Source organism: Puma concolor, chromosome B3 (genome assembly GCF_028749965.1).
Source record: "Puma concolor isolate L17-30 chromosome B3, mPumCon1.1.hap2, whole genome shotgun sequence".
NCBI lineage: Eukaryota > Metazoa > Chordata > Mammalia > Carnivora > Felidae > Puma > Puma concolor.
Window position 1 is genome coordinate 121403688 of NC_141672.1, and position 17759 is coordinate 121421446.

Consider the following 17759-nt stretch of genomic DNA (forward strand, 5'->3'; position numbering starts at 1 on the left):
TTCAAAATTATTTTTAAAGCTATGAGTAATACACCATCCAATATGTATTATCAGATTTTTTTTCTTTTACCATTTTTTATTTGTTTTTGAGAGACAGAGACTAAGCATGAGCAGGGAGGGGCAGAAAGAGGGAGACACAGAATCTGAAACAGGCTCCAGGCTGTCAGCACAGAGCCCGATGTAGGGCCGAAATACATGAACTATGAGATCATGACCTGAGTCAAAGTGAGATGCTTAACCGACCGAGCCACTCAGGTGCCCCTATTGTCAGAGATTTTAAGCAGCATATGTACCATATTATCTAACTGACCAATTGATAGAAGGGGGTAATTGCTGTTGTTTTTGTTAACTCTCCCACATAAAATGTATGAGTTCAGATTCTGCTTCTGGTGAGCACTTTTTCTAATATATCTGAACAAATATGTGTTGCTCTTTGGAATGTTATCATGATTGCGCTCACGTGTGGGTATACATCTTTTGAACTCATGGTCAGTCTTGGAGAAAAGGGTTTTTTTTTTTCCTATCTTGATTCTAGTATTTTTTATAGTCCACTCCTTGATGGGTATAAAGAGGCCACTGAAGATCAGGAGTCTCTAAACACATAGTTTCTGGGGTTCAGAGTGAGACTTTCTTGTAATGAACAATTAAGTAGTAGAGTAGAATAGTCCTCTCTCTCAGGTCATATCATATATTTAGAAAATCTCATGTAGATTCAGTCTTCAGTGATACTATTTTAATAGCTAAAATATGGCTGAGTTTTACTAATTGAGAGTACATTTTTTTTAAAGCATTGGATTCGTTTGGAGATTTTCCCAGATGTTCTTGTTCATAGATTAAAAATGATAGTTGATCCTGCTGACAGTAGCTACATGCCTTCCCTGGTTGTGGTGTCAGGTAATTGAATTAGTTTACTCAAAGAATATCTTCTCTCATATGATAAAAACTCCTTTGTCTGATTCCTTTACTCTCTTTTTCCCCACTAGGTGGAAATTCCCTAAATAACCTAATTGAACTAAAGACAATCAACATTAATCCCACTGACACCACAGTGTCCCTTCTGAATGACTGCACAGAGGTATGATATCGTTTTTGATGGTTTGCAAAGGACAGTGGAGGTGACTTTTTTGATTGTCTCTAAACTAACATTGAGCCTGCTTTCCCCCCTGAATTAGATTAAACAGGTATATAATTTGAATTTGCTGCTTATCAGATCAGCTTGAAAAGGAAACAAAATAAATTTCATTCTCACTATCTTAAGTAAGAAGTGAGGGTAAAGCTCCTAGCAAAAGTTGTTACCGGGCACATCATACTGGTTTTTGTATCCAGCACAGGATTGTTTTTATTAAGTATCTATTAAGATGTGATGGTTTTTTTTCTACCTGCACATGTGACACCTAAATTGCTTTTTTGTTTTCATTCCTGTGGCATCAAGTGTGGAACATGTCCTGAAATACTGAGCTATTGATTTGATTGGTTATAAAGTAATTTTTAAAATGAATACAAGTTTATTATAAATATTGAAAATGCTGTCAAGTTTCTTTTACATAGTCCCTCTATTACAGAGCAGTGAGACTGTCTCATATCTTTCAGTAAATCTTTTCACACAGGTGTCAATACAATTTTAATAAATTAAATATATTAAAAATAATACAAAATAAGATAGTTTTTAATACCACCTATATATTATTGTTTCATGAGGACTTATTTAATTGGTACAATGATAGTAGGTAAAGATATCAAATAATTGACATTTATTCATCTAAAATTTATAAGTGAGTTTAAAAAAATTAAAAAAAAGTTTTTTTAATGTTTATTTATTTTTGAGAGCGAGAAAGAGACAAAGTGAACAGGGGAGGGGCATAGAGGGAGGCACAGAATCTGAAGCAGACTCAAGGCTCTGATCTGCAGCACAGAATTTTTGAACTCACAAACCATGAGATCCTGACCTGAACTGAAGTTGGATACTTAATCCACTGAGCCATCCAGGTGCCCCATAAGTGAGTTTATTTTTAAATTATTAAATTCAGTTCAGCATTTATTATTACTATTATTGTCATTGGTCTACCCACATAAGAGCAGACAAGTTCAAGGTGGTCCTAGTGTGTTATTTAAAAGAAGCTGATACATAGCCATCAAGTTAATTTGTTCATGGGTGAAAAGTTGGTAACTTGTATCTAGTCTATGGGAATGTACCAGCTTCTTTTCCCAGGTCTAAGAGGTGATGATCCGGCCTTAATTTTCAAACTTCAATAAATAGAATTATGGGAAACCATTCATTCCTGAATGTCATTATTTTGGGATATACCAATTAATTAATTGATAATTAGTACCAGTGGTGGTAATAAATGAATAAAGTCATAAATTATTGAAAGGAAAGATAATACTGAATTTTTCTGAAAAAAGGTAGTACCGAGTTTTAGTACATTTTACTGTTAACTCATTGCTAGATAACTGAAAGCAGCTTGTCTAATGTCTTAATTATACTTCTCAATATTGTTGTACTTTAAATCAAGTAGAGTTAATTAAATCAGTAACTAACAGATGATTCATAAAAGGTGTATTAATTGTATTACAATAAATTTTCAACTTAGAACAATTTATTACATAATATTTGGTAAGTATAGAGTAGTGTACATGACATGTGAGAAATATGAAGCATTGTGAGTAGTTGGAAAACTCATGACCCACTCTCTATTCCTCCAACCAGCTTAAGAACGAGAATATTATCATTCCTGGGAAGCCATTGGACATTCTAGCATTGCCTTTCCTATAAAAATGGCTTGTTGTGGTAATTTTCTAACATAACCAAAAATAAAAAGTATACTGATTCCCTCACAAACCTTTGACACGTCTTCAACAATTATCAACATTTTTGCCATTCATGTTTCACTGTCTCCTATATCTTCCCCCTTTTTTTAAATTCCTAGAGTGTTTAAAAGCAAGTCCTAGATATGACCTTATTCCATATTATGTATTTCAATATTAACCTCTAAAAAATAAACATAAAAAATTAAATTAAAAAAACGAATAAATAAGAAATATAAAAGGGATGCCTGGGTAGCTCAGTCAGTTATACGTCTAACTTTTGATTTTGGCTCCGGTGATGATCTCATGGTTGTGAGATCGAGCCCCAAGATCTACGCCCAGCGTGGAGCCTGCTTAGGATTCTCTCTCTCCCTTTCTCACTCTGCCCTCTCTCTGCTCGCTTGCTCTCTTTCTCTCTCTCTGTAAATAAATAAACAAACCTCCAACAAGGACTTTAAAAACGTAATCACAATGCCATGATCACACCTAATAGTTATTCTTTAATATCATACAATATCCACTCAGTGTTTACATTTTTTGGAGTTATCCCATAAATATCTTTTTGCAGTTGGTTTGTGTGCCTTTACTTTGCACTTCATTTAAGTCTTGATTCTCTTGGTTTTGTTTTGCCAAAGAAAGAAATTGGTTTTCATTTCCTGTAGAATTTTTCATTTTTTCATTTGTTTTTTTGCATTCCAGTGGTTTTGTTCCATCTGTGTTTCCTGAGACATCTTAGGTAGTAGATCTTGTGGTTTGATCAGGTCCATTTGGGGCAATAAGAAGTCAGTGGAAGTGTGTGTGCTTCATGCTGCCTCATCACTCTTTGTTCACAGGAAATATAGGCATAGAGGAATACTATAGATGCCAGATACAGGATGTGGGGCACTCTGCACGACAAAGAACCAACTTTAACAAATGGATGTCAAAGGCATAACAGAGAGAGGTTGCATCCTGTTTGGATCCTGATTTGAACAAGCCAAGAATAGAAAAATGTTTATGAGATGATCAGAAATGTTGATTACTGGTAGCGTATTAGATGATAGAAAGAATTATTGTTTTAGGTATGACCATAGTAATGTGGATGCATTTTTTAAATGCCTGTACTTCAGTGACACACTGAAGTTTGAAACAACATGGTCCCTGGAATTTTCTTATGATAATCCATATATGAACAAAATTGCTCATAATGTTGATAACTTGGAACTAGGTGATAGGGTTGTGGGGCTTTTTGTGTGATTTTCTCTAATTTATATATATTCAAGTATTCTTTATTCTAAAAATTAAGAATGCTCTGAACTACCTGATGTTTAATCTCTTTCCAAATAATTCTTGGTTCTATAATGCTTTAAGACAGAAAAGCTTGTAGTCATTCAGTAAGGCTATTATACTGCTTCATTTTAGTAAGAAAATGAGTATGAGTCCCATGCCTTGGATATACATACATGGTGATTAATGACTTTTTAAAACTGTACTCAAATGTAGCTGTATTAATATTGCCTAACTTGCTTGAAATTTCCAGAACTAAAGTGAAAGAGCTGTAACTTTCCACACATTCCATGTCTCAAATGTGTTGCTGTCCAGTTTAAGTATCTCATGTATTTGAGTTTAAAAAGTCTGTAGCTTACCGTTTTTGTGTCTAGTATCACAGGTATATTGAAATTGCAATAAAGCAGTGCAGGAGCTCAGGAATTGATTGTAAAATTCATGGTCTCATCCTGCTGGGGCGGATCCGTGCAGAGGAGGAAGATTTAGCTGCAGTTCCTTTCTTAGCCTCTGATAATGAAGAGGAAGAAGATGAAAAAGGAAACAGTGGGAGGTGAGAGCCATTTGTTACTGGTGGTGCTTATTCCAAAATTCTCACCCTTAAAAGCAAATATTTAATTGGAGTGTATTTAATAATGAGAGTAATTTTATGCACTCAGGAATGTTTGGAAAATTTTAGTTGTTTTAAAAAATTTTAACTTAATTTTTGAAAAATGTTTAATGTAGAAACACATTGGGGTGCCTGGGTGGCTCAGTTGGTTGAGCGTCTGACTTCAGCTCAGGTCATGATCTCATGGTTCGAGAGTTCGAGCCCTGCGTTGGGCTCTGTGCTGACAGCTCAGAGCCTGGAGCCTGCTTCAGATTCTGTGTCTCCCTCTTTCTGCCCCTCCCCCATGCACACACATGTGTGTACTCTCTGTCTCTCAAAAATAAATATTAAAAATATCATTAAAAAGAAGAAATAAAAATGTTTAATTCTTCTACCTGAAATATCACAGTTAATATTTTGATATATATCCTTTTAGTTTTCTTTTTTATCTGTCCCTAATTGTGTTTTTCCAAGAGATGGTGTGATATGATATACATTTTATAAACTTTTTGCTAAATATTTTGTTAACTTTTAAATTAAAATATTGTGTAAAATATATATAATAAAATTTATCCTCAACTATTTTTATTGTTTTAGTAAAAAAAATTTTTAATGTTTATTTATTTTTGAGAGAGAGAGAGAGAGGAAGACAGACAGACAGACAGAGAGACAGAGCACGAGAGGCAGAGGGGCAGAGAGAGAGGGAGACACAGAATCTGAAGCAGGCTCCAGGCTCTGAGCTGTCACCACAGAGCCTGATGTGGGGCTCGAACTCACAGAGTGCAAGATCATGACCTGAGCTGAAGTCAGAGGCTTAACTGACTGAGCCACCCAGGCGCCCCAGCCTCTTAACTGTTTTTATTTTTTGATCAAGTGGGATTCATTCCTGGGCTTCACGGCTGGTTCAACACTCGCAAATCAATCAACGTGATACATCACGTTAATAAAAGAAAAGATAAGAACCATATGATCCTGTCAATCGATGCAGAAAAAGCATTTGACAAAATTCAGCATCCTTTCTTAATAAAAACCCTCGAGGGGCGCCTGGGTGGCTCAGTCGGTTGAGCTTCTGACTTCGCTCAGGTCATAATCTCACGGTTCGTGGGTTCAAGCCCCGTTCAGGCTCTGTGCTGACAGCTCAGAGCCTGGAGCTTGTTTCAGATTCTGTGTCTCCCTCTCTCCCTGACCCTCCCCCACTCATGCTCTGTCTCTCTCTGTCTCAAAAATAAATAAACATTAAAAAAAAAAAAAAACCCTCGAGAAAGTCAGGATAGAAGGAACATACTTAAACATCATAAAAGCCATTTATGAAAACCCCACAGCTAATATCATCCTCAATGGGGAAAACTGAGCGCTTTCTCCCTGAGATCAGGAACATGACAGGGATGTCCACTCTCACCACTGCCGTTTCACATAGTGTTGGAAGTCCTAGCATCAGCAATCAGACAACAAAAGGAAATCAAAGGCATTAAAATTGGCAAAGATGAAGTCAAGCTTTCACTTTTTGCAGATGACATGACGTTATACATGGAAAACCCGATAGACTCCACCAAAAGTCTACTAGAACTGATATATCAATTTAGCAGTCTTAGGATACAAAATCAATGTACAGAAATCAGTTGCATTCTTACACACTAATAACAAAGCAACAGAAAGACAAATAAAGAAACTGATCCCATTCACAATTGCACCAAGAATCATAAAATACCTAGAAATAAACCTAACCAAAGATGGAAAAGGTCTGTATGCTGAAAACTATAGAAAGCTTATGAAGGAAATTGAAGAAGATACAAAGAAATGGAAAAACATTCCGTGCTCATGGATTGGAAGAATAAATATTGCTAAAATGTCAATACTACCCAAAGCAATCTACACATTCAATGCAATCCCAACCAAATTGCACCAGCATTCTTCTCGAAGCTGGAGCAAGCAATCCTAAATTTGTATGGTACCACAAAAGGCCCCGAATAGCCGAAGTAATTTTGAAGAAGACCAAAGCAGGAGGCATCACAATCCCAGACTTTAGCCTCTACTACAAAGCTGCAGTCATCAAGACATCATGGTATTGGCACAAAAACAGACACACAGACCAATGGAATAGAATAGAGACTCCAGAATTGGACCCACAAAAGTATGGCCAACTAATCTTTGACAAAGCAGGAAAGAACATCCAATGGAAAAAAGACAGTCTCTTTAACAAATGGTGCTGGGAGAACTGGACAGCAACATGCCAAAGGATGAAAGTAGACCACTTTCTTACACCATTCACAAAAATAAACTCAAAATGGATGAAGGACCTAAATGTGAGACAGGAAACCATCAAAACCCTAGAGGAGAAAGCAGGAAAAAACCACTCCAACCTCAGCCATAGCAATTTCTTACTTGACATATCTCCAAAGGCAAGGGAATTAAAAGCAAAAATGAACTATTGGGACCTCATGTAGATAAAAAGCTTCTGCACTGCAAAGGAAACAATCAACAAAACTAAAAGGCAACCGACGGAATGGGAAAAGATATTTGCAAATGACATATCAGACAAAGGGCTAGTATCCAAAATCTGTAAAGAACTCACCAAACTCCACACCCGAAAAACAAGTAACCCTGTGAAGAAATGGGCAGAAAACATGAATAGACGCTTCTCTAAAGAAGACATCTGGATAGCCAACAGGCACATGAAAAGATGCTCAACGTCGCTCCTTATCAGGGAAATACAAATCAAAACCACACTCATATACCGCCTCATGCCAGTCAGAGTGGCTAAAAGGAACAAATCAGGAGACTATAGATGCTGGCGAGGATGTGGGGAAATAAGAGCCCTCTTGCACTGTGGGGCGCCTGGGTGGCGCAGTCGGTTAAGCGTCCGACTTCAGCCAGGTCACGATCTCGCGGTCCGTGAGTTCGAGCCCCGCGTCGGGCTCTGGGCTGATGGCTCGGAGCCTGGAGCCTGTTTCCGATTCTGTGTCTCCCTCTCTCTCTGCCCCTCCCCCGTTCATGCTCTGTCTCTCTCTGTCCAAAAAATAAACGTTGAAAAAAAAAATTAAAAAAAAAAAAAAAAAAAAAGAACCCTCTTGCACTGTTGGTGGGAATGCAAACTGGTGCAGCCGCTCTGGAAAACAGTGTGGAGGTTCCTCAAAAAGTTAAAAATAGATCTACCCTATGACCCAGCAATAGCACTGCTAGGAATTTACGCAAGGGATACGGGAGTGCTGATGCCTCGGGGCACTTGTACCCCGATGTTTATAGCACCACTTTCAACAGTAGCCAAATTATGGAAAGAGCCTAAATGTCCATCAACTAATGAATGGATAAAGAAATTGTGGTTTATATACACAAGGAATACTACTGGGCAATGAGAAAGAATGAAATCTGGCCATTTGTAGCAACGTGGATGGAACTGGAGAGTGTTATTCTAAGTGAAACAAGTCACACAGAGAAAGACAGATACCATATGTTTTCACTCTTATGTGGATCCTGAGAAACTTAACAGAAGACCATGGGGGAGGGGAAGGAAAAAAAAAAGTTAGGGAGGGAACCAAACTGTAGGAGACTCTTAAAAACTGAGAATAAACTGAGGGTTGATGGGGGTGGGAGGGAGGGGAGGGTGGGTGATGAGTATTGAGGAGGGCACCTGTTGGGATGAGCACAGGGTGTTGTATGGAAACCAGTGTGACAATAGATTTCATATTAAAAAAAACCTTTTTAAATGTATGTAGTTCCTTGGCATTAAGTACATTCATATTATTGTGTAATTATGGGCAGTATTTATCCCTCAAATATCCATACCATTAAATAGCCTTTTGTTAGGGCGCCTGGGTGGCTCAGTCGGTTAAGTGACCGCCTTCAGCTCAGGTCATGATCTCAAAGTCTGTGGGTTTGAGCCCCACATCGGGCTCTTGGTGACAACTTGAAGTCTAGAGCTGGCTTCAGATTCTGTGTCTCCCTCTGTCTCTGCCCCTCCCCTGCTCACACTCTGTCTCTCTCAAAAATAAAATCAAAACCAAAAAAAAATTAACAAAAAAATAGTCTTCTGTCATGTAGTTTTATTGAGTGCAGTATTTCATCTTATGACAATGTTCTCATTTGCTTACTCAATTAGATATTTTGCATGAATATTATAGTGATGAATATCAGTGTACTCATTCACCATACCTCTATTGAATACCTGTTATTAGCTAAATCCTGTTTCTGTCCTGTGAATGCTGTGGTGAATATGCAAATTAAGACAAACACACACATTAGAATTCATCATCAGAGTGGCCTTACGGCTGTGGAAAGTGCATGAAGGAGAAATGCATGGTGCTTTGAGAGTCAAACAAAAGACCGTTGATCTACAAAAGAGCATTGATCTGTCAGGAGAACAAGAAATACTCTCTCCAAAGGCATACTTTCAGGAAAAGTCAGAGTTTTCAAAACAAAGTGGGCAGAAAAAGGTGTTTCGGGCAGGGGAATAAACATATACCAAGGGTTAAGAAAGACATCTGCCAGGTTTCTGCACATTCACTTATTCACTTTTTTAATTCTTTTTTTCCCCTTACATTTATTTATTTATTTATTTATTTATTTATTTATTTATTTATTTACCTACCTACCTACCTACCTACCTACCTACCTAGAGAGACAGAGCACAAGTTAAGGAGGGGCAGAGAGAGAAGGAGACACAGAATCTGAAGCAGGCTGCAAGCTCTTAGCTCTCAGCACAGAGCCCAATGCGGGGCTCGAACTCACAAACTGAGATCATGACCTGAGCTGAACTTGGACGCTTAACCGACTGAGCCACCCAGGTGCCCCAGAAAACAGTGCATTTTCAAGTGTTGTGTGTGGGTTATATTCAAATGGCTTTGTTTCTTAAGGCATAAGTAAGAAATTTTCATAAAATACAAAAATTCATACAAATAGTAAAACCAATATCTATCTTGTACAGAAAAAAATTTACATATATATAAAAATCCAAGATGGCTTTTAGACTGAAATCTAACTACTTCTGAAATATATCTAGATTATAGGTTCTTTCTTTCTTTCTTTCTTTTTTAATTTTATTGTTTATTTATTTATTTTATTTATTTTTTTTTTTTTTTGAAATTTACATCCAAATTAGCATATAGTGAAACAATGATTTCAGGAGTAGATTCCTTAATGCCCCTTACCCATTTAGCCCATCCCCCCTCCCACAACCCCTCTAGTAACCTCAGTTCTCCATATTTATGAGTCTCTTCTGTTTTGTCCCCCTCCCTGTTTTTATATTATTTTTGTTTCCCTTCCCTTAGGTTCATCTGTTTTGTCTCTTAGTCCTTATATGAGTGAAGTCATATGATTTTTGTCTTTCTCTGACTGACTAATTTCACTTAGTATAATACCCTCCAGTTCCATCCACGTAGTTGCAGATGGCAAGATTTCATTGTTTTCGATTGCCAAGTAATACTCCATTGTATATATATACCACATCTTCTTTATCCATTCATCCATCGATGAACATTTGGGCTCTTTCCATACTTTGGCTATTGTTGATAGTGCTGCTATAAACATGGGGGTACATGTGTCCCTTTGAAACAGCACACCTGTATCCCATGGATAAATTCCTAGTAGTGCAATTGCTGGGTTGTAGGGTAGTTCTATTTTTAGTTTTTTGAGGAACCTCCATACTGTTTTCCAGAGTGGCTGCAACTGCTTGCATTCCCATCGCTTTTTTAATTCTAAGATGTTTATGGAGGACTGGAGTGTGTAGGCAGATGTTTGAGCTCTGTTCACGTCCCAGTAGAAAACAACGTAGATAAATCACTTTCCTCAGATAAGTTGTATTTCCCTGGAGAAATTGCTAAAAGTACATTGCTAAATCAAATGATATACAAAGTCAGTTGATACGTGTTACTGTTGTCCTGCTAGTGTAACCTGTTCCTTGCGGATACTAGAAGGAGGCAGGTACCCTAGTGCTGGCTGAGTTCTTCTGCACTGCCCTTTTCACTAAGTGTTTTTTAGTTTTTTAGACAATGTAAGCTGTCTTTCTTTTAGAAACAGAGGAGCTCTGCCTCTCACTGTTATTAAAACACATTCTCTTAGTTGTGAATGGGTGGCAACTGTGGTAATAAATCAGGTTATTCTGGGGTTCTGTGATCTTGGGTTTGGATTCTGTCATGTATTGGGACCTTTGCACTGAAACTGAAAAGAAAATAGTATATATGATACTACCTCATCTAGAATATATATCATATTGTATGTTATGGTTCAAATTGGTGGTATCTATATATGTTAATTAAGGAAGGAAAATTCCAGTTTCCTTGAATGAATCATTGAGATTTTTAAGAGGAAGATCTATAGATTTGCATATTCTTATTCAGTAGCTATGAAAATGAATTGGGCATATATGTAAATACATGTACTATATATATGAGATAACCAAAAATGTTTGAGCTGTACTCATTGATGAAATTTTTACATAATTGAATACATTAACAAAATAATTCTAGGTATTTGAATGTAATGTTTTTTCCTGTCAGATCTTAATTAGCTAACGATTTCAGGGTGAATGAGTAGTCCAGACAGTCTCCCCTTGCCCACACTAACTACCCACTGACCTCCATTCCTGCTGGTTGATAATTACATGGTACCAGTTGTTTCATATCTTGCATATCACTCTTGGTGTCCCATACATATTTTTGACTAAAATGTGTTGTAAGTATGTCAAAGATACATGGTCCCTGATTTACAGTAGTTTGACTTGTAAGTTTTCAACTGTACGATAGTGCAAAAGTGATAACACATTCAGTAGAAGCCATATTCGAATTTTGAATTTTGATCTTTTCCCAAGTTAGCAATATGTGGTACAATCCTCTCTTTTAATACTGGATGGCAGCAGCAAGCCTTAGCTCCCAGCCATGTGATCACAAGGGTAAATAACCAATATACTTATTATAGCCATTCTGTTCCTGTACCATTCTGTTTTTCATTTTCAGTACAGTATTCAAGAAATTACATGAGATACTCAACACTTTATTATAAAATAGGCTTTGTCTATTTTGTCCAACTGTAGACTAAGTGTTCTCTGCATGTTCAAGGTAGGATAGGCTAAGCTATGATTTTTGAATAGGTTAGGTGCAGTTTTAAAATGCATTTCAACTTATGGTATTTTCTATTTATGATGAATTTATTGGGGTATAACACCATTGTAAGTGGAGGAAGATCTGTACTTACAATATACATTACTTGTTCTCTTTTGCCTGGTATCAGATGAAAGAATTTTCCTACATTTTTATTCCTAACCCATAATATTTTGATCCCTGAAAGTAAATATTCATTAGTATATAATGTATTAAAAAAATCTTACTTATCTGGAATCTAGTCTCGAGCCTTCACTTTTCCATCCTCACTTATAAAAATAGAACAAAAGCAAACAAAAAGGCAAACACCTTAAACACAGAAGAAGCAGTTCCTTAGTAGCTGGCATTACCTGACAATGAAGAAAATCTAACACTGTCCCATTTACTTGGTGGTCTCGAGTTCAAGAACTGGAGTACTTTATTGATTCAACTTCCAACCCATTGAGGGCAGGTCAGGAGATTTAATGAGCAAGGTGGTGGGAGCCAGTAGCCAGAGCTTTGCTTCAGGAGCCTTGGGGTACAGAGCAGGCCCCTCAGGAGAGCAAGGAGGTAGGGGATCTCTAGCCCAGCTGCCCTATGTGGAGGGCAGAGGGTGTGAAGGATAAAAATTACATTTTGCTTTGGGACATGTATCTGTGTTAGAGTACCTCAAAAGTCATATGGCTAAATCTATTTTATTACTTCTTTGAGGGGGAAAATGTTTATTGTTTAATAAACCAGTTGTTTATTTAGATTTATGGACATTGCCACAATGCCAGGCCCAGTGGTGATTCCTGAGGCCATTTAATCATTAAGTGTTCTCTGAATTTAACATCTGTAGTAGTTGTGTATTGAGGCATTGGGCGGGTATATCTGTGAGACAGTAAAACAGTTGTTTTGTTCAACTTGATGTGTAAGAAGAAAGGGAGCTTCATAGTGTGTCATAGAAAGGTCTCCGCCAAAAACAAGGCTAGAGTTAAATTACAGTATTGAAAGGTATTATGATGGCATCTAGAAATTTTGACCCTCTGGAATGCTAACTTGTGTATTTACTTGAGGTTTTGTTGTATTAAAACAAAACTTTTAAGAGTTTCTGATAATAACCAGCAAACTTTGCTTGCTTGAGGTTGCTTTCCTTTTTGTTTAAAAAATTTTTTTATATTAAATGACTTCTATTTCTGTCTTTTTTGTTTGGTTAGCCTTATTAGAAAGAAGGCTGCAGGGCTGGAATCAGCGGCTACAATAAGAACCAAAGTGTTTGTGTGGGGACTGAATGACAAGGACCAGCTGGGCGGCCTGAAGGGCTCTAAGGTATCCCTCTCTGCCTGAAGTTCCTCACCTGACACTCACCTGTCATCACCTGTCATTACATGATCGAGGAGGATCTTTGCTGGTGCCTTTGTCCCAGAGAGGCTCAAAAATAATCAGACCTCTTTGGAGGTTTTTATGATGGTTTACCTTCTATAAGTTGTTGTGTAAATTGGCTTTTCTAAAGAAGTTCTTGATATGAACTTGCAGACATTATCAGATTTAGTTTCTATTAAAGCCTCTGTCCTTAGAAAATAGTGCACTTCAGATGTAGTGGTATTATTGCTGTTTTATAAACTAGAAAATATACTTTTGGAAAGATTTGACAAACAGATGAAAATTATAGACTGTAATTATATTTTGCCTTCAGTACAATAAACATTTTCGCTAACCATGAACAAAATAATGTGTAAAAAATGCCATAGTGGCATAAAGATGAGCAAGACGTCATTTAAAGACTAGGTACAACAAATGATGCATTTGAACTAGGGTTGAATTCAGCATCTGTTATGTTACTTAGTGTCTCTTACCCAAGGAGCCACAAAACAAATTACTCGAAATTTAGTGCCTGGAAATAGTTTCCCTTCCGATGAGTGTCTCTGCCTTTCAGTATTCTGTGAGACTTCACCCAGCATAAGATCCCTTATTAACTTGCATTGTTGAGAAGCTGATAAAGTTAGAACTCATTTTAAATCTCCCCTTTCAAATACAACAAATTTTCATCTGTATTTGAACATCCTTGAATCAGTTTGTGTTTTAAAGCCCCAAGGCTCCATTTGGAGGTGGGCAGGGGGCAGTAAGCTCTGGGAGTCTCAGTTGTAATGGTGTGGGGCTGTATAGAGGATTTGTTGGAGTTTGCACGTGAAGCATAGATTTGGCATTCCATGGTTATGATGAAGATTCTTTCTGGTGCTGGAGTAGTGATTATCTGATAATTTTGGGGAATTATAAAGATAAAGTCTTTAAGAATTTTAAATTAAGTCATACCCATACCAATGGGAAATTGAAGCACATAATTTCTGAGAGATGTCAGAATCAATAAGAATGAGCAGGAAGTGACATGAAATAAAATGTTTACCAGATGCTGGGTTACATCTTTACATTATATATATTTTATTTTTCACCTTTTATTGTGGAGCTGTTCAGACATAGCAGGTAGAAAGAATAGGGACCTGAGCCCTCATGTTCCTGTCCAGCTTCAACCGTTAACAGTAGAGGGTCATGGTTTTTGTCTTTATTTATTTTACACCTCCACCCCTGTTTAAAGTAGATCTCAGCATATCATTTCATCTTTAGAATACTGTACTGAATCTCTTAGAGAAAAGAACATCTTTGGTTAATATAACCATCCAAATTACAAAGTTTACATGTAATTTTAAACGTGTAAATAAAATTGTTTTTTTCCTTCTTTTGCTTAACAACAAATCCTGTTCTAGATAAAAGTTCCTTCGTTCTCGGAGACACTATCTGCTTTGAATGTAGTACAGGTGGCTGGTGGTTCTAAAAGTTTGTTTGCAGGTATGATTATTCTTACACTAAAAAATTTTTAAATTATGCTTAGCACTAAAAACATAGTTGTTATGTTGTGAAAAGTGAGTCCTATCTTCCTTCTTGTTCTTTGCAGTGACTGTGGAAGGGAAGGTATATGCCTGTGGAGAAGCCACAAATGGCCGGCTGGGGCTGGGCATCTCTAGTGGGACTGTGCCCATCCCTCGGCAGATTACAGCTCTTAGCAGTTACGTGGTCAAGAAGGTGGCCGTTCATTCAGGTACCAGGCCAGAGTTGGCACTTGTATGCAGATAAGCCTTTTGCTCATGCTCTGTAAATAACTATGGCCCTTAAATATTTTTCCTGAGGGCGTCCTTGCATTCCTTTTCAAGTTTTACTTAATTGTTAAGAATAAAAATTGGATAATATAAATTTCCAGGTGGTCTAGAATTTATTGTTGGTACACAAGGGTTTTTAGAGACCAGTAGTTGTAGGCATTCCAGGCGTGTGGGGACTAACCCTCCAAGGTATGCATTTTCAGTCTAGAAGCAGTGGTCACTGGTTCATGACATCTTTGAAATCATCATGTTCTGTGCTTAAATATAAGCTTGAATATCTTTGTGAGGAAAGAGCCTATAACTTTCCTCAGATTTTCAAAGTGTCTGTGAACCCTAGTGATAAGAAAGATCCTCTGAAAAAATCCCACTCCCTCAATTTAGAACCTTTACTGAGAATTATTCCAAAGCACTGTGTGAGGCCTCTGAGGAATGGAACTAAATTAGATACAAAACTCAGTTCATGCCTGCACTGAATAGGTTTGGGTTTAGCCCCATATAAAAGCAAGTCCAAACAGTAGTGGCATGAGCAGGATAGAATTTTACTTTTCTCCTCTGTAAAAGTCTGGGGCCGGGGTCCAGGGCCATTATGGTAGCTGAGTGCCCACGAGGAGCATAAGCACAGGCTCGCTCTTTCTGTCCATCCTTGATAGATGGCCATGCAGCTCTCCTAGGTGAGCACAGACAGGTGTTTCCTCCAGCCCACTCATTCCCTCTAAAGCAGTTTTCAGGAAGCCTTGCTCACTTCTGTCATGTCTCTGTCACCATCTTCTCTGGACAAGGGAGTCTGGGAAGTATACTTTTTAGCTGAGTGTATTGTTACTCTCCTTGCTGTGGGTTCTGTTGGTAAAGAATAGGGCAGAATGAATGTTGTGGGGGACTGGGATCTCAGGAGTTGGCAGGTACACAGGTGACAGAAAATGCCAGTAAAGATAGTGCTGTTCAATCATGGGGCAGAGTGGATGGACTGGGACAGTGGTCCACATTGGGGAAGAGCATGAGCATGAAGATTGAATACAGTGCCTTAATTGTAAATGATACTGTTTTGCTTAAATAACTTCACTGTTGGTGTGCATTTTTCTAAAGCTTAATTACCAGTACATTTGATAATTTGCCTAATCACAAATGTACTTATTTCTACTTTTTTTCCATCTGAATTTTGGTCTTTTGTATATTTAACATAACAGGAACCCCATTATTAAATGGCACTGTTTTCTTCTTCATTGCAAGTAAAATTCTTTCTAGGATTTCAACTTTGTAGTTTAATAAAAGTTCACTTACTTTATGTATTTGTCACCCTGAAATGTTGATCCTATCTACTCATTTATTCAGCACATATTCATTGAGCATATACTCTATGCCAGGCAGAGTAAGTAATTACACTGTGAACTTTTTGTAATGCAACTTTGGCAGCCCATATCTGTGTGGATGTTGCAGGTGGCCGGCATGCTACGGCTTTAACGGTTGATGGGAAGGTGTTTTCCTGGGGTGAAGGTGACGATGGCAAACTTGGACACTTCAGCAGAATGTAAGAATATTTTCTTCATTACTTGCTAGTAAAAAACTGTTACTGATAATAATAGTGAACATCTTTTGGTAGTTATTTTACAGAAAATTAAATAGGATAGGTCATTTTTGAAAATGGAACTTAAAATATCTATTTGTTAAAAATATCTGTGCATGTGATTTGGCCTCACATGATCTGTTTTAATGTTTGATAGTTGATCTACAGATGTTTGACTAAATGTGGATCAGTGTTGATGTCCTTTTTTCTTCTTTAAAAAGACTTGATCAATTATGGGGAATATTATTTTATCTTGCTTTAGGAACTGTGACAAGCCACGGCTTATAGAGGCCCTGAAAACCAAGCGTATCCGAGATATTGCCTGTGGCAGCTCGCACAGCGCAGCCCTCACATCCAGTGGGGAGCTGTACACCTGGGGCCTTGGAGAGTATGGCCGATTGGGACATGGGGATAATACAACACAACTGAAGCCCAAAATGGTGATTATACACATTTTTGTTGCTTACAGAAAACTTACCATCTGCTGATTTCAAGAGAAGATAAGCTTCGAGTCTAGGAAAGTTCATAAAGACATGTTCATTATTGGCTTTCAGTCTGTGGAAAAAATTTCCCTTGTTTTTTCAGTGCCTGTGCTTGATTCTGTTTTTAAATTTGTAATTGAGTAGGTCAAAGTCCTTCTTGGTCACAGAGTAATCCAGGTTGCATGTGGAAGTAGAGATGCACAGACCCTGGCTCTGACTGATGAAGGTGAGCTGCTGCCAGACTCTATGTTTCTGGGTGGGTAGGAACATCATGAATGCTGGCCTGAAGTACATATTTTTTGAACCTAGGTTTGGTATTTTCCTGGGGTGATGGTGACTTTGGAAAATTGGGCCGAGGAGGAAGTGAAGGCTGTAACATTCCCCAGAACATTGAGAGACTGAATGGACAGGGTGTGTGCCAGATTGAGTGTGGAGCTCAGTTCTCCTTGGCTCTCACCAAGTCAGGAGTGGTATGGACTTGGTACGTAAACTCCCTGTCACCCATCAATGTGTCTGTGTCCATGCAGACAGTGGTGGGACCCTGTACCCCATGCCTACCCTGGAGGGATGGTTAACTCTTCATTTTCTTACTTATCCAGGCATCTTTGTTCTTTTATTTATTTTGACTTAGGATTAGTGACAATATTATAATAATAAATTTCTCATTGTAACTCGGTCATTTGGGAAAGAACAGTAGAGAATTTTTAGCCCAGCTTGTCTTTTCTGTTTAGATGAAGTTTATATAGAGGGTTTCTTCTTCCTTACCATGCCAGAAGCCTAGTGATCAAATGGACAGAAAGCAGATTTTTTATTTCTTTGATCCTGAAAAAGTTCACGTCTGTCTTGTGAAAGCTT

The 17759-nt window shown here is 37.7% G+C and overlaps 1 protein-coding gene across 7 annotated transcripts in view; it reads left to right on the top strand.

Annotated features, from left to right (window-relative positions):
• The window catches only part of HERC2 (HECT and RLD domain containing E3 ubiquitin protein ligase 2), a 268401-nt gene that overhangs the window by 183356 nt on the left and 67286 nt on the right, over positions 1-17759 (top strand). For all 7 annotated transcript variants that reach the window (XM_086711321.1, XM_086711320.1, XM_086711319.1 and 4 more), the window contains 10 exons: positions 789-894; positions 984-1075; positions 4446-4621; positions 12927-13038; positions 14472-14553; positions 14660-14803; positions 16296-16386; positions 16685-16862; positions 17049-17130; positions 17214-17385. In XM_086711321.1, the coding sequence (XP_086567447.1) occupies positions 789-894; positions 984-1075; positions 4446-4621; positions 12927-13038; positions 14472-14553; positions 14660-14803; positions 16296-16386; positions 16685-16862; positions 17049-17130; positions 17214-17385 (1235 nt within the window). The remainder of the gene's footprint in view (positions 1-788; positions 895-983; positions 1076-4445; positions 4622-12926; positions 13039-14471; positions 14554-14659; positions 14804-16295; positions 16387-16684; positions 16863-17048; positions 17131-17213; positions 17386-17759) is intronic.